Source organism: Myripristis murdjan, chromosome 8 (assembly GCF_902150065.1).
Source record: "Myripristis murdjan chromosome 8, fMyrMur1.1, whole genome shotgun sequence".
NCBI classification, from domain to species: domain Eukaryota; kingdom Metazoa; phylum Chordata; class Actinopteri; order Holocentriformes; family Holocentridae; genus Myripristis; species Myripristis murdjan.
Window position 1 is genome coordinate 28041375 of NC_043987.1, and position 24612 is coordinate 28065986.

Consider the following 24612-nt stretch of genomic DNA (forward strand, 5'->3'; position numbering starts at 1 on the left):
AAGTACTTTGCCGCTCTCATCACCAACAATGCACAAAATCCCAGAGTATTGTTCAGGACCATCAACTCTGTTGTTCAACCCCCTCCTTCTGCCATTCCGGATCCATCCCCGGCCAAGTGTGAGGAATTTTTGTCCTTTTTTTCTGACAAAGTAACCACCATCAGAAAAAACATCCCACATTCCACCCGGGACTTAGCTATCACTAAAGGATGCTCATCCACTTTCCCCAGTTTTTGCCCTATCACGCTCCCATCCCTCTCTAAGATGGCTGCCGCACTGAGGTCAGCCTCCTCCCCTCTGGACCCCATCCCGGCTCCCCTCCTCAAAGAGGTGTTTGATGCTGTCGGACCACACATCCTGTCAATTGTCAACAGTTCACTGGCTACTGGTATTGTTCCATCCAGCTTCAAACATGCTGTCGTCCAGCCACTTCTCAAGAAACCCAACCTGGACCCCTCCATCCTCAGCAACTACAGACCCATTTCAAAGCTCCCATTTGTGTCTAAGATACTGGAAAAGGCTGTCCTCAGCCAGCTGTGGCCTTATCTCCAACACAATAACATCCTGGAGAAGTTTCAGTCTGGCTTCAGACCTGGCCACAGCACTGAGTCCGCACTTTTAAAGGTATTGAATGACCTCCTGCTCATTGCTGACTCCAGAAAATGTGCTGCGCTGGTTCTCTTAGACCTAAGCGCAGCCTTTGATACCATTGACCACGCCATCCTCGTTGACCGCCTCCAGCAGGAGGTTGGCATCTCCCACACTGCTTTGCTCTGGTTCAAGTCATACCTGAACAACAGAACTTTTTCCGTCCACATAGCAAACAGCTCCTCCAGACAAGCCAACCTCTCCTGTGGGGTTCCTCAGGGCTCCATCCTCGGTCCCATTCTGTTCTCCCTCTATATGCTCCCCCTCAGTTACGTCTTCCAACGCCATAACATCTCATTCCACTGCTATGCGGACGATACACAGTTCTACTTACCTCTCAACACTGATGACCCCACCGACGTGGACCACCTGAAGGACTGCCTGGGCGATGTGAAAGAATGGATGGCTCAGAACTTTCTACAGCTGAACGACAGCAAGGGGGAAATCCTCCTGATTGGCCCCTCCACCGCTGTCACTCAGCTCACCAACAACTTAGGAAGCTTGTCAACACTGGTGAAACCTTATGTCAAGAACCTCGGGGTCATTTTCGACTCCGCGCTCAACTTTGACCGACAAGTGAGCTCTGTGGTGCAATCTGCTTTCTACCAACTACGCATCATATCCAAAATTAAAGCCTTCCTCACCCCCAGTGACCTACGGAGGGTTGTCCTCATGTTAATTTTTTCTCGACTTGACTACTGTAACTCCCTCTACGCTGGGGTCACTGACAAAACCATCTCCCGCCTGCAGTTAGTCCAAAATGCCGCTGCCAGGCTGGTGTCAGGCACCAAAAATGAGGGACCACATCTCCCCTGTCCTCATCTCCCTCCACTGGCTCCCTGTGAGGCAGAGAGTGAAATTCAAGATCTGCATGTTCGTCTTCAAGGCTCTCAACAATCTTGGCCCAGCCTACATCAAGGACCTCCTGGACCTGTCCTCCACCTCCAGGCCGAGGCGTAACCTCAGGTCCGAGGACCAACTGTGCCTGAGGGTCCCACGGACTAACTTAGTGAGGCAGGAGGACCATTCCTTTGTGGTAATGGCACCAAAGTTGTGGAACAGGCTCCCTCTAGACATCAAGTCTGCCCCCACTCTGGAGTCCTTCAGGGCCAAACTGAAAACTCACCTTTTCAATGGGGGTCTCTGATTTGGTATGCTGTGTGTTGTGGAGTGTATGTGAGATGAATGTGTGGGTTTTCCTGTTGTTCTTGTCATGTTTTGTCTCTTTTGTTCCCGGGCTGCACCCCGGGCCAATGTAATAGTTGGATGGGGGGCGCATTATAAATAAACATAACATAACATAACATAACATAACATAACATAACATAACATAACATAACATAACATAACATAACATAACATGACATAACATAACATAACATAACTAGGGCTGGGCAAGTTAACGCGTTATTATCACATTAATTCATTAGACTATTGACGCCGATATTTACTTTATCGCGCATTAACGCATGTTGCTCACATGCTTTTATTTTGTAAAAGTCTGTTGCACTCAGTCTAAAGCCCAAACGCGCCCAAGCACGTTTGCCCCTGGTGTGCGCGTCATCACGTTGAAACAGACACAGGCATGGCCCGACGACATTATAAATCAGTGTAGTTCAAATACATTCATCATGTCTTCCTTTTAACTAAAAGACGTTTTTGGTCCTTTTAATCAGACATGGGATGTTTATTTACCGTGACAGTTTGGGAGGTAACTTCCTCCTCCTTCAGAAAGGTCCAACTGACAGCCAGAGCGGCACCTGGCAGATCCAGCAGAATAGACCTGACCGGGTTGCCGCACACCACGCGGTGCCGTGGCCGGTGCTGGTTGTACTGACGCGGTGCCGGCCAGCACCAGGTCTGCCGGATCCCCGCGCACACAGACTGTTGTACTTTCATTATAAACAGACTTTTGTTTATACGCGGTTGCAGCAGCACAACGGACAGCGACACAGACAACATGGTTGATTATTGATTGCGCAACAATCGCTTGTGAAAGGTTGTTTTCTCTTGCTGGTCACATTGTGCAAAATAAAAAGAGAGCTTCTTTATCTTATGAAAATGTAAATAATCGTGTGTGCCTTAGCAACTGGCTTAGTGCAGAGGAATACAAAAAAAACAGAAGTCCAGTAAAACATGCGCTTTACATTCTAGTCCCCTGTAAAGGAAGTTTCAGTAGTGAACTTTTTTGTGCTTCACACTTTGGTATTGAACATAGACTGGTAATGCTGCTCCCTGTTAAAAGTTTCTGCTGTTACCTCAGAAATTGCCTGTTTGTCCTGATTGTGGCTCAGGATTTTGTTGGTAGATTTTTTTTTTTCATAAAGAGAATGTCCTGGCAGTGGCAATAAGCTTTAATTTATTATTATTACTATTATTATTTATTTTATTTATTATTATTATTATTATTATGACATTTTTTTAAGTTGAGATTTACACTAAATATGTGTTACTGATAAGTGGTGATGTTAAAAGTGTTTGCACAACAAATGTTATGGCACTTTCGTTTATATGGCAGCAGAACATTGAAATAAAAGTGCTCTTTACAATACTTATTGGATTTTGCGAATACAATGCGATTAATTGTGATTAATCAGGCAAATTATGCAATTAATTGCGATTAAAGATTTTAATTGTTGCCCAGCCCTAAACATAACATAACATAACATAACATTAACCATATATAATTATTAAAATGATAATAATAATAATAATAATAATAATAATAATAACAATAACAATAATAATAATAATAATAATTAACAAGCAATGGAATCTTAGCAATTTATTATTAATTTTACAGATTATTTTTCTCTGGTCATAATATTGAAAGAGTCATTCATACTAAACCTCCAATTCACTCCAGAATTATCAATATCTTAGGGCTAAATAAAAATTTGGATAAGTCATGAGTGGTGGGCCAATGCAGGTAATGTCAAGACTTGCGTGAATTATACCTGAATTACGCTGAAACCACTGTGAAAATCTGTTATTAAAGAATCACTTTCATCTTGTCATTTCATTTATCTTCAGAACATTTTTAGATATATAGCCTACTGTAGCAGCATTCAATTACTAAACTTATACATTCACTTCTGTTTTTATCATTATTTTGTAGCCATGGGGCATGGTAGCCTAATAATAATACCGGTAATATTAACATGGCACCAGCCACCTCTGAATATTCTTTTCTTCATCCCCTGGGGGGGTGCCTTAGGCTAATTTACTAGCCGTTTTAAAATTGCCGCTGGTTAACTTAAGCAACTAGAGCTATTTTTAGCAGCCCATCACCCTATTTCACCTTTTAAAATATGTTTTGAATGCAATTTTAAATAGCACGTCAGGTGATTCGGGTTAAACTGTAGAAAAAATAGATGTCACAAAAGCAAGTGACATACTCATAGAGAGGAATGCGAACACCATGTACCTCAATCCCACAGAGGAGAAAGAAATCATTGACATAGTTAATAATTGTAAAAATAAAACATCTACTGATTGCGATGACATTGACATGAAAACAGTAAAATGGGTAATTGAGGGTATTTCTAAACCACTAACTCATATCTGTAACCTATCATTCCAAGTTGGACAATTTCCTAAAAAAAATGAGAACAGCAAAGATCATACCAATGTACAAAACTGGCAATAACCACCTCTTTACAAATTACAGGCCTGTCTCACTACTCCCACAATTCTCCAAAATCCTAGAAAAGCTATTTAATGATAGATTAAGCAAATTCATAGATAAACACCGACTACTTACTGATAGTCAATATGGATTCAGACCAAACCGTTCAACTTCACTAGCCTTAACCGACCTCATAGAAGAAGTTACCAGTTCCATAGACAATAAGAAAATAGCCATTGGGGTATTCATACACTTAAAAAAAGCTTTTGACACACTGAACCATGAATTACTGATCGAGAAGTTAGATCGCTATGGTATTCGAGGTGTTACTTTGAATTGGGTAAGGAATTACACTATATTGCCAAAAGTATTCGCTCGGCTGCCTTCACACACATATGAACATGAGTGACATCCCATTCTTAAACCATAGGATTTAATATGATGTGGGCCCATCCTTTGCAGCTATAACAGCTTCAACTCTTCTAGGAAGGCTTTCCACAAGGTTTAGGAGAGTGTTTATGGGAATTTTTGACCATTCTTCCAAAAGTGCATTTGTGAGGTCAAACACTGATGTTGGTCGAGAAGGCCTGGCTCTCAGTCTCTGCTCTAATTCATCCCAAAGGTGTTCTCTCGGGTTGAGGTCAGGACTCTGTGCAGGCCAGTCAAGTTCATCCACACCAGACTCTGTCATCCATGTCTTTATGGACCTTGCTTTGTGCACTGGTGCACAGTCATGTTGGAAGAGGAAGGGGCCCGCTCCAAACTGTTCCCACAAGGTTGGGAGCATGGAATTGTCCAAAATGTCTTTGTATGCTGAAGCATTAAGAGTTCCTTTCACTGGAACTAAGGGGCCGAAAAACAACCCCACACCATAATCCCCCCTCCACCAAACTTTACACTCGGCACAATGCAGTCAGACAAGTACCGTTCTCCTGGCAACCACCAAACCCAGACTCGTCCATCAGATTGCCAGACGGAGAAGCGTGACTCGTCACTGCAGAGAACACGTCTCCACTGCTCTAGAGTCCAGTGGCGGTGTGCTTTACACCGCTGCATCCGATGCTTTGCATTGTGCTTGGTGATGTAAGGCTTGGATGCAGCTGCTCGGCCATGGAAACCCATTCCATGAAGCTCTCTACGCACTGCTCTTGAGCTAATCTGAAGATCACATGAAGTTTAAAGGTCTCAAGCTATTGACTCTGCAGAAAGTTGGCGTCCTCTGCGCACTATGCGTCTCAGCATCCGCTGACCCCGCTCTGTGATTTTATGTGGCCTACCACTCCGTGGCTGAGTTGCTGTCGTTCCCAATCGCTTCTACTTTGTTATAGTACCACTAACAGTTGATTGTGGAATATTTAGTAGCGAGGAAGTTTCACAACTGGACTTACTGCACAGGTGGCATCTTATTACATTACTATTACAGCACCATGCTGGAATTCACTGAGCTCCTGAGAGCGACCCATTCTTTCACAAATGTTTGTAGAAGTAGTCTGCATGCCTAGGTGCTTGATTTTATACACCTGTGGTCATGGAAGTGATTGGAACACCTGAATTCAATGATTTGGATAGATGAGCGAATACTTTTGACAATATAGTGTACCTCAAGAGCAGGCAACAATTTGTAAAGATTGGAAATAATGAATCTGATTATCATTACATTGAGTGTGGTGTCCCCCAGGGGTCAGTGCTAGGACCAGTATTATTTAATATATATATTAATGACATCTGTAAAATATCGAATGGTGTTAAATTTGTTCTGTTTGCAGATGACACAAACATCTTGACTACTGGTGAGAACCTACAACAACTTCTGTCCTTAATCACCTCGGAAATCAAAGAAATAAAAATTGGTTTGATAATAACAAGTTAACATTGAATTTGAGCAAGACAAAAATCATGATATTTGGAAATTACAACAAAAATGCTCAAATACAAGTGGAAATGGAAGGTGTATCTTTAGAAAAGGTACATGAAAACAAATTCCTAGGTGTAATAATTGATGACAGAATTTGCTGGAAACCTCACATTAGACATGTACAAACAGAACTATCTAGAAGTATTTCAGTCCTTGCAAAACATATCCTGAACAATAAATCACTCCTTATTCTCTATAACTCACTACTCCTACCATATCTAACTTACTGTTCAGAAATCTGGGGAAACACATACAGAATCTCTTTATATCCGCTGTGCAAACTTCAAAAATGAGCCATCAGAATTATCCATAATGGCAGTTTTTATGAACACACTAATCATCTATTTTTGCAGTCAAAAATTCTTAGACTACATGATCTGGTAGAATGAAAAACTGCACAAATAATGTTTAAAGCAAGTAATAAGCTTTTACCTGGACCCATACAGAAAATGTTTTCTGAAAGAGAGGGCGGCTATAACCTAAGGGGACACAGCAACTTAAAAGTACGAAGTATAAGCACAACGAAAAAGAGCTTCTGTATCTCAAGTTATGGTGTAAAATTGTGGAACAGCTTAAATGAAGGGCTAAAACAAAGCCAAAGTATAAGCCAGTTTAAGAAGAAATATAAGGAGGACATATTCAAAAGATACAGGATCACGGATGAATGAAAATAAATGTGTATGAATGTGTGTTGTATGCAATCTAAGATTGAATAGTGAACTAGGTGTGTATGTATGAATATGTGGGTATGTATATGTATGTGTGTAAGTACATATATATGCATATATGTGTGTATGTATGTGTATGTACATAGGCATATGTGTATATGTGTATGTGTGAATGTATATATGTATATATGTATGTATGTGGGTGTAAATGACTAAATATAAGTGCATTGTAAGTGGTACTACAGGTAATGCAGTGTTGAATAAGACTTTACATTTCTCTGTATGTTGATATATTAGTAACACAATACTGATGTTAATTACACAGATTCTATATTTCTATATTTCATAGATTAATATATAACTTTGATGATAATTACTTAGGTATCATACAATATGTAATATGTAGGAACTCAAGGGGTAGGATCCTATAAGTTTTTAACTTCTTCCTACTCCCTTTTGAACATGTGCTGGCCAGCCAGGAAATAGCGTTGAATTTATTTATTTTGTACTTTTCTTCTGTTGCCCTGTTGTTGCATTGTCTGTTGCCCTTTTATACAACATGTTCAAAATAAATAAATAAACAAATAAATAAATAAATAAAACTGTAAGGTATTCCTAAATCCCATATCTCATCATCATGGGTGGACTGGCCATCGGGCACACTGGGCATCTGCCCGGTGGGCCGACAGTCCTACTTTTTTAAAATTATTATTATTTAAATAGCTGACCGGCCCATTCAACCAGTAGATCAGCGGCCCGAATGACACTGGGCTGGCCCAATCACATTGCTAAACAACCCATTTTGCGCAGTTTGGTCCCGCCTGCATAATGATTTCAGCAAATAAAGTCATTGCAAGAGTTTGTTTACCAACCACCAGGCCAGCCCTTGAGACACGCTGGTCTGTGGCCCATTGGTTATTTTTCTTCACTGACATGGGGCTGGCCCAATCACATCACGAGCCTGTGTGTCGGCGCTGGTGTGCAGTGCAACGCGGGTCTAACGTTATCTCATAGGATCCAGCCAAGTAATTTGACATATTTGAAGATTTTTTTTTTTTTTTTTAAAGTAACGTAATAGTTACTTTTCCTGGTAAATAATTACTTTTTAGTAGAAGTAACTAGTAACTATAATTAATTACTTTTTCAAAGTAACTTGCCCAACACTGCTGATGACAGCTAATTAATTGCATGGCATTATGGTTATAAAGACTTGCACAGTTGGTGTACACATTTAAGAGACCGGAAAGGTGTGTGTTATCGAATGTGGTGGGCCAGTCAGGTCCAAAATGCCCAGTCCGCCCATGCTCATCATCGTCCTACATGCTGCAGGTGTTACGGATTAACTGGTTTACGTGTTAACTGGTGACCTTTGTTTGTAAAAGTCGGGCGTTTCTCGTGGCAACAGCAGATGTTCCAATCACGGCGAGGGGAGGAGGCTGATCTCGCAAATGCCTGAATGACTATTCTTAAATGTCGTTTAGCTATAAATTTCTAGACTTGGCTAATTATCTGCTCAACTTAGCTTGTTGGTGGTTCATGCGGCTTAATGAAACGGTGGGATCAGAAATCTACTCCATATTTTGCATTATTTTCTTCAAAAAAAAAAAAAAAAAAAATCCACCCGGGGTTTGATACCGGGTGAAACCTAAAAGAAAAATTGCAGGTCATTTAATTGGACCACTAGGCTAGCGTACCTGTTGCGGGGTAGGTCCGACAATAGCGTATAGGAGATGTCAGGCAATAACAACCACACAGCCTCCTCCAGGCTCTGAATACCTTTGCCAGATTAACTTGTGACCGCTGTTACTGCGATGATAACAGCCACAGCCACAGCCGCACGCGCGCGCGCGCGCGCGCGCACACACACACACAAACACACGCACGCACGCACGCACGCACACACACACACACACACACACACACACACACTTTGTAGTGCTTCTCAAGCTCAGCGCTTGTCGAGGATCGGAGATTTTGTCTGCTTGGAGGATATTTGGGGGGAAATAGACTATAGCGACTAGCCTACAATGAATAAATTCATTGTAGCACAATGAATAGCAACATACATACAGCTGGCCCTGAAGTTTACAATACATATTGATTCCCCAGTGGATGCAACAACTGCATCCAACGCTACATTATAAAAAGGACAGCATCTAACTTTATCATGGAGGCTAAGTAATCCCATAAAACCACACGAAACAACTGTTTGCAGTTGTTGTTAACACGGAAACCGGTTAATCCGTAACACCGGCATGTCAGCATGCTTATTCACTAACCTGTGGTGCTTTGAATTCCTTAAAGAGCTGGGTGTCTGTCGCTAAGGTGCTTGGACAGGTTTGGACAGGTTCTCACTGCTTTGTAACATCGCTTGCACACAGGTTTGGCCAGGTCTCTCCGTCGTCGGCAGCCTAGTAAGCAAAGTAACCCCACGGGATACTTCTGCTTCCCTTTTTGTCAACAATAATCGGTCAATGAGCTGAATGCAGCCAATGCGCACCAAATCTCGCGTAGGCCTAGCCTTGGGTCATGTTCCCAGCCAACATTTGTATGTGGGGCCCATGTGGGTACTAAGTGGGCTAAAAAACGGGCCCCATATGGGATTGTCCGATGGGCCCCATATGGGATTGTCCGCGGGTTCCATGGTGGCCCCATTCCAATTGCCCATGTGGGTTTCAAGCAGGATTAGGACTGGGTGTTAAGTGGGCCCCAACTGGGCAACATACGCAAGGCCCATCTTGGTCCCACCTCAAGTTCTATGCAGGTACTATATGGGCAAAACATGGGCTGAAATATGGGTTGCAAGTGGGTTTGTCAACAAGTTCTATAATGGGCCCGTTTCACTTTAACCCAATGAATTTCAAGCAGAATTACACTGGGAGTTAGCGAATGCTGTTGACCTCATGCAAATTGCACACAATTGGGTTTCACACTGGACAGTAGATGTACACATTTACATAGGTGTAACTAAAACCCCATCTAGTAAATTCTAGTGCAAAATAGATACGGCACAATCGGTCAAAAATAAATTCACATGAAAAGAATGTTTGTGTCTATTCCAGGGATCCAGTGTGAGTGCAGGTTTTCATTGCAACCAAGCAGGAGGAAACCAGTCTTGACAATCACAGTGGATTGGTCATATCAGGTGTGATCTTGCTTGGTGGGAATGAAACCTGCAGTGACACTGGACCCCTGAAATAGACTAACATTTTTTCTTGTAAATTTATGAACTATAAACCCATATAGTCAGCTCACATGGGAGTCCCATGTCGGGCCCATGTTACTGAAACCATATGGGTCCCATATAATGTTACCTGGTTCCTGCCTATGTCCTCTTAGCCCGCATGCATCCCTTATGGGGTCCATATAGTCTGAACACATAGGCTTCCCATATGGGACCCATATTACTTAAACCATATGGGACACAAAGAGTGTTACCCAGATGAAGCCCATGCCCATTCAGCCCACATATATCCCTTATGGGGCCCACAGATTGTTACCCAGTTACAGCCCATGCCCACTTAGATTGCATTTATCCCACATTGGGCCTATATAGCCTGCTCACATGGGCGTCACATGTGGGCCGCAAGTTACTGAAACCATATGGGTCCCAGATAATGTAACCAGGTCCATGCCCATGCCCTTTTAGCCTACATATATCCCTTATCGGGCCCATATAGTCAGGACACATGGGCTTCCCATATAAGACCCATATTACTTAAACCATATGGGACACACACAGTGTGACCCATATGAAGCCCATGCCCATTCAGCACACATATATCCCTTATGGGGCCCACAGATTGTTACCCAGTCACAGCCCATGCCCACTTAGACCGCATATATCCCACAATGGGCCTATATAGCCTGCTCACATGGGCGTCACATGTGGGGCTCAAGTTACTGAAACCATATGGGTCCCAGATAATGTAACCAGGTCCATGCCCATGTCCTCTTAGCCCACATACATCCCTTATGGGGCCCATATAGTCAGCTCACATGGGCTTTCCATATGGGACCTGTATTACTTAAACCATATGGGACACACACAGTGTGACCCATATGAAGCCCATGCCCATTCAGCACACATATATCCCTTATGGGGCCCACAGATTGTTACCCAGTCACAGCCCATGCCCACTTAGACCGCATATATCCCACAATGGGCCTATATAGCCTGCTCACATGGGCGTCTCATGTGGGGCTCAAGTTACTGAAACCATGTGGGTCCCATATAATGTTACCTGGTTCATGCCCATGCCCTTTTAGCCCGCATGCATCCCTTATAGGGCCCATATAGTCAGGACACATAGGCTTCCCATATGAGACCCATATTACTTAAACCATATGGGACACAAAGAGTGTTACCCAGATGAAGCCCATGCCCATTCAGCCCACATACATCCCTTATAGGGCCCACATAGTGAGCCCTCATGGGCTTCCCATGTGGGCCCATGTTATTGAAACCATATGAGTCCTATATAATTTTACCCACTTCCACCTCATGCCCACTTAGCCCACTCAAATCCCTTATGGGGCCCATATAGTCAGCCCACATGGGCTTCCCATTGGGGGCCCATGTCACTAAAACCGCATGGGGCCCACACAGTTTGCCCAGTTCAAGCCCATGCCCACTTGGCTCCCATGTAGCCCACTTTTAACCCATGTGGGGCCCACAGGGACATGTTGGCTGGGTTATGCTTGACTTGGCCAGGCCTTACATCTTTCCCGGCCTTTGTGTTGGACACAAGAATACCGAACGTCAGAGAAATGTAATACCATACCGTTTTTTTTGTTTGTTTGTTTGTTTGTTTAAGTTTCGAAAAAAATACCGAAGTTTCGGTATAGGCTACCGTGCAACACTACTATGAGGTAGGCCTACTGTCCAAAGAATGTAACATGCAAGCTTGAAATGCTGTCAGTCATGCTGTGTTGCCGTTGGTGCTAGTGTTACAGGAAATGGGGTCCATGCAAAAAACTTGCACCTCATAGTATTTACTCCATAGATTGATTAGGTTAATTTTGTCTTCTCAAATAGATATATTCAGTTTTTCTTATCTAAAGACAATATATTTGTAGGAGATGTTTCTTTTACCTGCTTGACAGTTTCGTCTGTAGCTCCAGCCTTCCTCAGAAGCATCATATGACGCTATCTGTCACGTTAATTCAGATACCTGCATAATCAAAGGAATCAAAACCAAGTGTAGAATATGGTGGTTGGTGTGTAATGGTAATGGCGCCCCCTGCTGGGAGTTGTTAAGTCTGACGATCACAGGTCTCCTGATCCTCTTCAGTCTTTTTAAATGGAGCCATAAAGTCTCCTTTCCTGCTGCCTATAATGTTCAGGTTTTCTTTTTGTCACAGTAATAAAGGTGTTCATTCACTTCTATGTTTGGCACTGCGCTCATAGTTAGTGCTTCTGTTGTACTGGACTGCATTTTATTGAGAGGCGTTTCCACGAATCTGTCCCCCCTCATGTATATAAATAGAGAGGACAAAAAATTAGAAATGGAGTCCAGTACAAGAGCTCTACAAACTAAAACCTCAATAATAAACACACAATTAATCTGACACATTGTCCACAATGTCAACAAAAACTGAACAATATAAACTTTCCTAGAATTTATGGCAGAACTGTTGCAATGAACAGTGTGTGTGTGTGTGTGTGTGTGCACGCGCGCGCGCGTGTATGTACAATGAAATTGGCCAAGAAAATACATTTATATGGGTAATATAACAACAACAACAACAACAACAAAATAAATAAATAATAATAATAATAATAATAATAATAATAATAATATATATATATATATATATATATATATATATATATATATATATATATATATATATATATATATATATATATAACAAAAACTAAACCTCAAATTAAATTTATATAATTCTCGAAAATAAATACCTCATACCTCTGACAAATTTAAAAGTTAAAAATAAAATTTAAAAGAAAGCATTTGACAAAATATTGTCATGGCAAGAGAAAAACAAATGTAGGCCTATATGTGCATAGTGAAAGCAAAATGAGCAATATAATAATGACGGCTTTAAAAAAAAATTCAACAGAACAGTGTGCAGTGTATGTTTTTGAGTTTTCCGGTCATACACACATATTTACTTTTATTTTGAAGTTAGTCAACCGGAACTACGATTACTGGCTTCGTCTAACTGCAGAGTTTGACGCCGCCCAGGAAAACGCGCGCTGTCTGTCTTCACTTACGTCCGCAAAAACATAGAAAATCAGCAGATCCTCTCGGAGCTCATCAGTTTTTCTTTTCGCTTGTCAAGTGAGCAGGAAGAGAAATGTCTGGCCGCGGCAAAGGAGGTAAAGGTCTGGGGAAAGGAGGCGCCAAGCGCCACCGTAAAGTTCTCCGCGACAACATCCAGGGCATCACCAAGCCCGCCATCCGCCGCCTGGCTCGCCGCGGCGGAGTCAAGCGTATCTCCGGCCTCATCTACGAGGAGACTCGCGGAGTGCTCAAGGTTTTCCTGGAGAATGTCATCCGCGACGCCGTCACCTATACTGAGCACGCCAAGAGGAAGACGGTCACCGCCATGGATGTGGTCTACGCTCTTAAGAGGCAGGGCCGCACTCTGTACGGCTTCGGAGGCTGAGCACCAACAACTCCAATAATATAACAACAAAGGCTCTTTTCAGAGCCGCCCACAAAGCACTCAAGAGCTGATTTCCCTACTAATTTAATTTGAACATTGTGAAAACTATGATTTTTGTTCTCAAATGTGAAAATGTATTGTCCAGCAAGCAGAGACGTTTCCTTATTTACTCTGAATTTAATTCAGGTCTACAATCAGTTACCAGTTACAGTAGCCTAACTAAACATGCTAGCTACAAAAACGTACTAACTGAATACATGCAAATGTAAATAAATACATGTATATTGTAACGTCACTAAAAAACAATACAGCTCAGCAAAAAGTTCCTAGCAATTCTACTTTAGTTATTGCATGTTTTTTTCCCCAATGGGTTCATTAAAATGTGAGCAACTATACTAAAAATGCAACAAGTTGTTGTCGTTTTTTTTTGTTTTTTTTTTTCCCTAAGTAACACATTTAACATCTTGGCAGTATGGTTGTAATTCTTTATCCTGATTTTCATTTGAAATGAGACCTTTCATCTTTATACTTCACACATCAGACGAACTAACTAGGCGTCTTATGTTGACATTCATTTCACTACAAATCCAAGAGCTGTTCATCAACAGGGAAACAGTCTAATAAATGATATCATTTATTTAAATAATGGGATGAATTTAATTTCTGTTCCTGCATTTGCTCTGGTTTTAATCCAAGTCTGTATTGTGTACTTTTACTGTATTTGTCACAAGACTGAATCCGCTTCATGTTTGAAACACAATAATACATGTGGAAAATAATAATGCAGGAAATGGTTAAAAAAAAAAAAAAAAGTCACTTATCTGGTTTAAGAGATTTGGGTGCCTTTGTTTTTGACGCGCTTTTATTTCGCTGCTGAAGCTGAAATGGTTTTGAATGAATGAAGGGAGCGGCAGTCGGTGGACGGTGTGGGAGACTGTGCTCAGCCAATCATACAGACGGAACGGCGCAGTGAACGTGACGTCATTGACAGACCGCCGTCCGTCTGCTGCTGCCCGGGAAGCTGGCCAAGCACGCCGTGTCTGAGGGCACCAAGGCCGTCACCAAGTACACCAGCTCCAAGTAAACATCAGCTATTTTAGCGTTAACAACACAAAGGCTCTTCTGAGAGCCAAACACCTCCAATCAAAGGGCAGAGTCTGTTCAACATCACTTAAGAAGATGATATGGTGGTGTATTTGGCTGACTATAGCACACAGAATGTGCTGTAATTTACAGTTAAGGAGTATATTCAGTAATACTATGCATTGTTCAAAATCAAACGTGTTACGTGTTAATGTTGACTGAGCGGGAGAGACTGAAATTAATCTGTTTGGTGTAACCCACTGTCTCATGACAGGCCATTATGCAAGCACACACTCAGTCACACTACACCTACCTCTTAAAAATGATTAATTGCTACTCCTTATGGTCTGACATGTCTCACAATCAAAAAGAAAACCTTGAGAACAAAGAGAGGGCTTAGGCTCACACAGCATCACAGCAATGGCAGAGCCACACACGTCTGTATATCAGTTGAAATCCTTAAAAATCAACTCATGCGAACCAATAGTATTTTGTATTACAGTATTAGTATGTTATACTATTAGCTTGATCTTAATATATTTGTTCAAGGAAGCCAAACAAGCTTTGGATTTGCAGAAATATCTGTTTATTTGTTGCATTTAGTGAGGAAACAAGGCTTGAAGCTATTGCATTCGTATTACTTAAAGAAAATAGATTTCATATCCACAACCTCTGTAGAAAATGACTCATTGTATTGTGCTACTCTCCTTATGGTCTGACATGTTTCACAATCAATAAGAAAAAAATACTTGTGAACAAAACATAACCCTAATAAATATTGTGCTGGTTAAACCAGAGATTTCATGTATAAAACAACTGAATTTGTGAATTTCCCAGTTTGGGATCAATAAAGTATACCTATCTATCTATATATGGAGGGAAAGCTTGTCGACGGGTATTTGAAAACGCCTGTCTTCCAATCGGGTTGTTCTGCCACACGCGCGCCCCTACTCTGGACCAATCAGCGTCAGCCCCGCCCCGGCGTTGCGGATATAAAAGCGCCACAGCTCCCCAAGCAGTTTACTATTTTGTGTCTTTCCAAGGAGACTGTTTTAGTGTGAGCGATGGCCCGAACAAAGCAGACCGCCCGTAAGTCCACCGGAGGCAAAGCCCCCAGGAAGCAGCTGGCCACCAAGGCGGCCAGGAAGAGCGCCCCGGCCACCGGTGGCGTCAAGAAGCCTCACCGCTATCGGCCCGGCACCGTGGCTCTCAGGGAGATCCGCCGCTACCAGAAATCCACCGAGCTGCTCATCCGCAAGCTGCCCTTCCAGCGCCTCGTCCGAGAGATCGCCCAGGACTTCAAGACCGACCTGCGCTTCCAGAGCTCGGCCGTCATGGCTCTGCAGGAGGCCAGCGAGGCTTACCTGGTCGGTCTCTTCGAGGACACCAACCTGTGCGCCATCCACGCCAAGAGGGTCACCATCATGCCCAAAGACATCCAGCTGGCCCGCCGCATCCGCGGAGAGAGGGCTTAGGCCAAGCCGGCGAACACAACACACAACCAAAGGCTCTTTTCAGAGCCACACACTTTTACGCAAGAGGCACGAATCCTTTTTTTTTTTTTTTAAACTTCATTTCTCTAAATGAGGTGGGAGCAGGCCCTGAGTTGCTAATTGGAGGACCGATGCCTGAAATTTGCAGGCAAAGTTCAAAAGATCATGTTTTCATATTTCTGAAACTTAAGTTGTGATGGAACTGTTTCCTTGCAGAGGAAAAAGATGGTAGTGTTATTAGAAAGTTTAACATTTCATATTTAAAATTTATTTCATTTTTAAGGTTAAGGATATCTGAACTTATTTGAATGTTGGAGAAATAAATCTACATTGTGAAGCAACCCTTACTTGCACTGAATTGGAAATATTTTAGAAAGATACATTACAAGGCTTTACAGAACAATGCGCTATTGTAGACTTAACATGTAAAGTTATAATTACATGATCTTAATAATAGTTTGTGATCTCAAGTGGCCCGGTCTGAGGCATGAAACTCCAGGGCTGAAAATGAGTCCCACTCAGGGCTGGAGTGGGACTCTTAACTTAAACGTTGTATCATACATGTAAGATACTGTAGACCGGAAATGGTATTAAAGGAGCCGTAGAGGGAATTTCAAGTATGCAGCTGCAGAACAGAAACAGCAGAGCTGTTGTAGTTTTAATATACAGCACTGAATACTACAGTCAATACTGCGATTAAACCACCAGATGGAGACACAGACCGTCTGTTTGCATGGAGGGCAGCGGGCTGGAATCGATTCAAACAACTAGAGACACTGGCGTGGCGATTTACTAGTAGTTTTATGAGACCAGTCACAACTTTGGATCACAAAAATATCGAAGTTAAGACGACGTGAGAACGTAATGGCATTTTAACTGTCTCTTTTACACAATTATAGGACTTATGCAGAATAAGAACCACACCCATCCTTAGATGAAAATTAAAATACTCATTATGATCAAATTTACTTTTAAAGTAGCTGCTGTGTGAAAACTATAAATCCTTATGACAACAAAAGGCATTACTTAAGTGTCCAGTAAAAGTCTTATGCCAGGAAACAGAAACACAGCACAGGGAAACTGAAGCTGGAAACGGGGAAAACATAAATTAGACGTTTCAGAATTACAGTTGGAACAAAACCAACAAATAACGTGCAACCCCAATACTACTACTACTACTACTTTTGACCTGGAACTGAAAACTGAAATGAGTAGAAAAATGATTGAATTGAATGACGACGTGACGCTGATGACGTTTTCGGTCTCTGATTGGTTGGTTGTCGACACGGTTCTCCTCCTTCAGCTCGACTGCGCCAAAATGTCCGGCGCTCATTGGACAACTCTCGTGCGGAAACGTCCGCCCAAATTCAAACTCAGGCGCGCGCTGCCGCTCTGCCGGCAGCCTCTTTTCTTATTGGTTGCTGCCCAGCCCCCTCGTGCGCTCCGCGGACATAAAGCGCCGTGTTTGACCGCTGCAGCTCATTTTCTTTCCCTGTCAACTGCACGAGGAAGACTTGATCATGAGCGGAAGAGGCAAAACCGGCGGTAAGGCTCGCGCTAAGGCCAAGACCCGTTCTTCTCGCGCCGGGCTCCAGTTCCCGGTCGGTCGCGTGCACAGGCTTCTGCGTAAAGGCAACTACGCTGAGCGCGTGGGTGCTGGCGCGCCCGTCTACCTGGCGGCCGTGCTGGAGTACCTGACCGCTGAGATCCTCGAGCTGGCTGGAAACGCCGCCCGCGACAACAAGAAGACCCGCATCATCCCAAGGCACCTGCAGCTGGCCGTCCGCAACGACGAGGAGCTCAACAAGCTGCTGGGCGGAGTCACCATCGCTCAGGGCGGCGTGCTGCCCAACATCCAGGCCGTGCTGCTGCCCAAGAAGACCGACAAGCCGGCCAAGGCCAAGTAGACCCACAGCCCACCTCAAAACACACAAAGGCTCTTTTAAGAGCCACACAAACACGGCAAAAGAGACTCTGCCTTACTTACTAATACTGAGTGAAATGAAAACAAGTAATAGTTGAAATAATTGAAAGGATTGGATGGAAGTTACTTTCTAAGACTAAGATTAACTTTAAAGGCACTATCATTAATATTCTATACTAATGTGGGTTTTCTCAGCCTTTTTAAGTCACACATGGTTCTATAAACATTGCTGTTTCCTCCAGAGTTCACTGAGGATGCCGTGTAAAACAAAACCACTAAATGTAAAATGTGGAAGCTCTTAACAGTCACACACCCTGCAAAAAAGCACGTCCTGACTACAGTATGAGTGGGGTATAATGCTGTCAAGTAAACAAGAACTATAGTAATGTGTTGCCACCACAAGTGCTCAGTTTTGATATTTCAAATTGGTCTCATCTCTATTCTCACCCATTTCCTAACCACAATACTAAATCAGAAAATCACTGATGTGTGTCAAAAGTATTACATTTATATTTATTTACATTTATAGACACTCTGTTCCTCACACACACTGAAAGATGAGACAGTCTTGAAGTTATACTAATTTATGAAGAGACAATAAAAATAGCAGCATAAAAGTATTAGAGATTACATGACATTACAAATTTAAAAAGACATTTTTCTATCCATACCAAACTTATGGGCCTATAAAGCTCTTTGAGACTGGAAACAGAACTGTGCCTGTAAAAAAAAAAAAAAGTTAATTTTATGCAATGCAATTTTTTTTTTTTTTTTTTTTTCAGTTTTCAATTACTTCCATTAAAAAGAGACAACATGGTAAATGTGAGTGAGATTTGTCTCCTCAAGGTTGAAGCCCCGGGTGTTGCTCTAGGAGCAAAGTTAACAGCCTGGCCTTCTGAAAGAATCGGATGATTTAGCAGATTATGGGTTAAGACCTGAATGCGTGTGAAGACATGCTGTGATCATGTCATTGTCAGACTGCAAACATGAAACATTAAAACTGCCAATTAATGGCTATAATTTGAGTGTAATGTGCATGTGGCCACACATCGATAAATATTTATTTATTTTTTAATCAGACCTGATGCAATGTCAATACATGACACGTGCCATTTTGGTGAAGGAGCTCTTTGAGTGAGTGTGTGGCTCTTAAAAGAGCCTTTGAGTTGTTGCTGATGTTGAGCTGCTCACTTCTTGGTCGTCTTTGGTTTGGGTTTGGACTTGACGAGCTTTTTTGCTGCTGGTTTCTTCGCCGCCACTTTCTTTGGGGCAGCTTTCTTGGACGTCCCGCTCTTCTTCGGGGTCTTCTTAGCCGCTGGTTTCTTTGCCGACTTCTTGCTGGGTGATTTTTTGGCCGCAAGCTTCTTGGCAGCCTTCTTGGCCGGGCTTGGCTTGGTCTTCTTAGCGGCAGCTGCTTTCTTGGGCGTTCCTGCTGCTTTCTTGACGCCGGGCTTCTTTGCCTTGACGGGTTTCTTGGCTCCGGGCTTCTTGTCGGGCTTGTCGGCCTTCTTAAGCTTGTAGGAGCCTTTGATCTGGAACAGGACGCCGCTATCCACCTGCTTCTTGAGCGTCAGAAGAATCCGCTTGCGGTTCTTCTCCACGTCGCAGCCCCGGGCGGCCAGCTTCTTCTTGATGGCGGCCAGCGACTCGCCTTTGCGCTCCTTGGACTCTGTTAGGATCTGGATGATCTGCTCTCCGACGCTGAGGCTGCTCTTCGACCTCGGCTTAGCGGCCGCCTTCTTCTTCTGCGGTTTGACCGGAGCGGCGGCAGGAGGGGCGGCTGGAGCGACTTCTGCCATGGTTGCTGTCGTCTGTCTGTGCTCTTCTCACACACTCTCACACACTTTTCTGTGGCTGAGAAAACTGTCGGCGAGGACGAGCACGAGGCGGGACTTATACACTGCATGCGGACCGTGTAGACTCAGCTCACAGCAGCTCCCTTCTCCGCCACACTTTTGTGTTTTCTCCTCCACTTTTTCCGCCTCAAATCCGTCGCCGGGAGAAGCGCCGGAGTGGAGAAATGAGCGGAGCCGAGAGAAAACGTCCTTCTCCCCGGGATCGAGTCGTTTTCAGCGCCGTGGAGACTCGGATTTGATTCGGGAAAGCCGAAAACCCCTCCGACACACCGCCACATCGCTCGGCTCGCAGCGTCTTTTCTTCACATTTCGTCCCTTAAATCGCTTCAAAGAGCTTCGGAGCTCAAAGCAAACCTCATGTCCGGGCAGCAGAGATGGCCGCCGAGGGAAACTAGGCCCAAACTTTAGTCTCATTTGTTGAATTTAGTTAGAAAGGGAAGATTTGTCGGTGCGAGTAAACACACTGATGCCGGCGCAGCCACGGGGCGCCTCGCACTTCCTGGACGTTTCCGTGTTTCAATTTTCTGTCCAGTAAAAGTCAGTGATCTCGTCAGTGTTGATCTGATGATGCCGAGAAATCAGGGAAAATAATAATGTTTTCTGACCATTAATACAAAATTGGATTTCTTTGCTTTCTACTTTTCATGTGAAACAAACATGTAATCGTCGCTGCTCTACAGAAATCTGCTGCAAGATCATCACGCTGGAATACCATCTCGTTCGGATTGCACGGAAAATTAACAAAGAATGAATGAATGAATGGATGAATGAATAATCACTTTTTTGTCTTTTACCAACATCTGCTTTGTTGCCTTTTGCTTCAAAGAAAAATGACCAGACAGAAATGACCATCAGATGTTATTATGTGGACTATCAAATAAAAAGTGAATAATCACTTCTCACTTCTCACATATCACTGTTTACTGTTCCTCAGGACATTTTTTGTCATTTATTTCAATGATTATGATGTTTGTGTTCTGATATTTTAGAATAAATCTATTTAGTTGTAAGTATGTCATGGCTAAGAACTGACAATAATAACATTTCAAATAAACAAGTCATCAAATTCAGCCAACTATATATATATATATATATATATATATATATATATATATATATATATATATATATTTTTTTTTTTTTTTTTTTTTTCTAAGTGGACAGTTTCATGGTTAAAATCAACAGACAGTGATGACTTAGACTGAAACCAGTTTTGAAAATGTGCTAATGGCTCAGATAGCAAAATATACATCTGATTACTGTTTAAGTGCATTTATTAATAAAAAATGAACATGTCATATTTGCAGCAGGATAATGAACCAGAGCACAACTGAAGAAGAGAGAAGATGAAGGAAAGTTTTAAAATCATCACCTGGCCATCTTTCAAAACCTCTCCTCCACGATTAAAGCGTTGTGATTGAATTAAATCTGAAAATCGGGTTTTTCAAAACAGATTACAGGTACCAGATTAAGTTTATTAGGGTCCGGGCTGCTAAGCTGCCAGGACACTACTGTATTCCTAAGATTTCTTTCTTTTTCTTTCTTTCTTTCTTTCTTTCTTTCTTTCTTTCTTTCTTTCTTTCTTTCTTTCTTTCGAGGAAATCATACTTCCCATGGGTGAAAACTCACCAAACATTGCACAAAGGTCCAGTCCCATGCCAGATTACCTCAGCTGCAAACTCAAGACAATAGTCCTGATGGTGGTGCTATAATAAGCCTCTATAGTTCAAAATTTTGAAATTCATAACAAATCAACCATATGTGCTACAACTTCACAAATTTCATTAAACTGTAGCCTCAATATTGAAGAAACGTTTGTGCACTTAAACCTATTGAAAATTATGCAGTCCATGATTTTTTTTTTTTTTTTTTTTTAACTGTGAAACTTCTTAAACCTATTTCCCCCCACAATGGTGACATTGCTCAAATGTCACTTTTTTTTTTTTTTTTTTTTTTTTTAATTCCTATTTTCAAGACATACAAAACAAACAATACCACCACACAGTATTGACACTAATCTAGACAAGGACAAAAGACTAACTGCACACAACCAGACAAAACAAAACATGTCAGAGTGATACAGATTGGCAGAGGACAAAAATCTGTCTTTATTTATTTATTTATTTATTTTTCCCGCTTTAAGGGAACAAGCTGTAAAATTAGGAAGAAGTCATTAAAAGGAAGGGTGTCTCCTTCTTATATAGTTCCGAATGGAGGGCCATATATCAGTAGCATCATCCCTACAGAAACCCTGCAGTGATGAAGCAGCACTTTCCATCAGCACCAACTCCACAAAGTCCTCGAGCCAGCGCTCCAGGCAAAAACAATTCGGTTTCCTCACTTTCCAGTTCATTAGTATGATTCTTTTTACCGAAAGAAAAGCCAGTGTAAAGAGACGCTTTGTTGCTGAGGATCTGACTCCATCCACGCCTATCCCCAGCAAACAGATCTCTGGGGATACAGATATATTAACATTTGTTATCTTGCTTAATGCATTGTGCACTCCTTCCCACAACCTTTTTACTTCTGGGCAATCCCATAGCACATGCATAATTGTTCCTCTTTCTCTACAGCCATGCCAGCATGCATCAGATGTGTCTGGATCCATCTACTTCAGCTTTAGTGGTGTGATATAGACACGATGTAGGAGTTTCAGCTGAATAAGTTTGTATCTGACATCTAGATGCAGCGTTTGGGTGCTGCATTATGGCGCCCCACTGTTGTGCTGTTATGTTTTTCCCCAGATCTTGTTCCCATTGTAATTTGATTTTATCCATGATGCTAGCAGGGGATGTGTGAATAAACTTATATAATTTAGATATTGTGCCTCTGTTTCTAGTAATTTCTTTTAACTTTGTATCTCTTTCCCCCTCCGAGGCCAATACTAAATCACCAGTTTTGTATTTCTCCAAAATTGATTTGAACTGTAAATACTGGAAAAAGCAGGTGTCATTCAGAGCAAATTTGGTTTTGAGCTCGTTGAAACTTATTATTTTTCCTTGTGTTATGACTTGAGTGAGGCTCTTTCTATTGTGGCTTATCCATATCTCATTAGAGAGCATTTTTCCATCATCTACCATGACTCCAAAATTTTGGAGTCATGGTAGATGATGTGTGGTAAATTTCAGAATTGTATCTCAAAAACTCAATTTTTGACAGCATTTTGAATTTTGTCAATTTGTGAAGCCTCACATGAATTGACACTTGCCAATTAGCTCAGTGAGATAGAGCATTGTCCTTCATGCTAGAAATGTATTTTAGTCTGAGTGTTCATTTTGTCCCTATTGTTCCTCCATAGTCTTGTCAGCTTGTTCGTCCTTACACCTGCCCTGCATTGTCTCATTAGCCCCGTCCCCGTGTTGCATGTCTTTGTTGTGTTTCGGCCAATCATCTGTCCCCTCCAGGCCTGTGTCCTGCCCCTTTCTTACCAGGTGTGTCAATCAGTTCAGTTTGTATTTAAGTTCATATTCTTCTGCTTGTTGCTTAGAATATCCTAGAAATGCCCGGATCCGACCCATCACTGCGCAGCAGATATAATTTGTAATTTTGTAATCCAGTGCAACTGCTCTTTGGCTTTTTCAAAACTCGCAGCTCAAACATCAGGATAATTTTGATTCCACCAAGAATGGTGGATTCAGAGTGGACTGACAAAATGGTTTCACATGTTTATAGAAATGAATTGAAACCTTAGGGAACACAGGAACCTGCTCACTGAAACAGATTTAAAATACTCAAGATCTTCATGAAACTAGAAAGAATCGGCTGATTTCATTTTTCTGAACAAAGTGCTCCTTCTCAGCCCCACTGCCTCTCTGTAGCCTGATGGATGATGTGAAGTTCTTTAATAAACCTTTATTTGTCAAAGCATAAAAGAAAAATCACTCTGTTATCAAAAAGAAATGCAAATGTTGCTGTTGTGTCCAAAGATCAATTAACTTAATAAGTTTGCAGATGGAGGCAAAGCAAATCATTAACAAGTTTCTTTCATCATCACATTAGCTCTTACTTGTCCAGCAGAGGGTCACAATAGAAGGGGATTAAAATCACTCCTAATCCAGATTTGGACATCTGGACCCTTTGGAATCTGGATCAGCGTTGTCAAATCTGACAGTTTTTAGAAAATCTGGTCAATTTGATCCTTTGTAAAAAAAAAAAAAAAAAAAAAAAAGGCCACAACCTTATTTATTAAGCTGATCTGAGATAAATAAATAATTAAAAAAATGATTCAAAGCACACACACACACACACACACACACATATTAAAGGTTCAGGGATCTGATTCAGTCATGTTTACTAAATATACACAAAAGATATTTTCTAACATCTTAAAGCACCTGGCAAATAGTGTTAATGCCAGATCCTGCTAGAAGTAAGGATCTATTCTTCATATTCATGCCTTCTAAAAATCTTTAAATGATTCGGTCCAGCGTTTGTCCTGAGCTCAGATACACAACTTAATCTTAAAAAGCTCTTGGGGGCCAGTTCCCTGACGACATCCCACAATACCCTGAACAGCAGGGGGAGGAACCATCCAAGTGTTTTTTTTTTGTTTTGTTTTGTTTTGTTTTTAAGCCAATTTAGTGTTCATCAGCCCAGGTTACATACACATTAATTGATTAATTAAATACAAACAAACAAACAAACAAATAATTGACAAAAAATCCTCATTGGCTAAAGAAGTGACTTTTTAAAATTTAAATGTAGTCTATCTGTCTGATCAGACAGTCAGCATTGCAGACCATCTGAAATTATAAGATGAACACT

General features: G+C 41.9%; 3 protein-coding genes across 3 annotated transcripts; 2 read left to right on the forward strand and 1 right to left on the reverse strand.

Moving 5' to 3' along the window:
* Positions 1-13135: 13135 nt before the first annotated feature.
* LOC115363284 (histone H4) lies at positions 13136-13672 on the forward strand. The gene has a single exon (XM_030057394.1). It carries the CDS (start codon positions 13181-13183, stop codon positions 13490-13492), a length of 312 nt encoding a protein of 103 aa, XP_029913254.1. The 5' UTR covers positions 13136-13180; the 3' UTR covers positions 13493-13672.
* A 3902-nt stretch (positions 13673-17574) lies between these two features.
* LOC115363282 (histone H2A) lies at positions 17575-18014 on the forward strand. Its single transcript, XM_030057391.1, has one exon. It carries the CDS (start codon positions 17589-17591, stop codon positions 17973-17975), a length of 387 nt encoding a protein of 128 aa, XP_029913251.1. The 5' UTR covers positions 17575-17588; the 3' UTR covers positions 17976-18014.
* Positions 18015-18717: 703 nt separating this feature from the next.
* Positions 18718-19846, reverse strand: LOC115363278 (histone H1-like). The gene has a single exon (XM_030057388.1). The coding sequence runs from the start codon at positions 19789-19791 to the stop codon at positions 19180-19182; it is 612 nt and encodes a 203-aa protein (XP_029913248.1). The 5' UTR covers positions 19792-19846; the 3' UTR covers positions 18718-19179.
* Positions 19847-24612: the final 4766 nt, after the last annotated feature.

What these genes read in the sequence shown, in the direction of transcription:
- LOC115363284 (XM_030057394.1), top strand. Translation starts at nt 13,181, where the DNA reads ATGTCTGGCCGCGGCAAAGGAGGTAAAGGTCTGGGGAAAGGAGGCGCC.
- LOC115363282 (XM_030057391.1), top strand. Translation starts at nt 17,589, where the DNA reads ATGAGCGGAAGAGGCAAAACCGGCGGTAAGGCTCGCGCTAAGGCCAAG.
- LOC115363278 (XM_030057388.1), bottom strand. Translation starts at nt 19,791, where the DNA reads ATGGCAGAAGTCGCTCCAGCCGCCCCTCCTGCCGCCGCTCCGGTCAAA.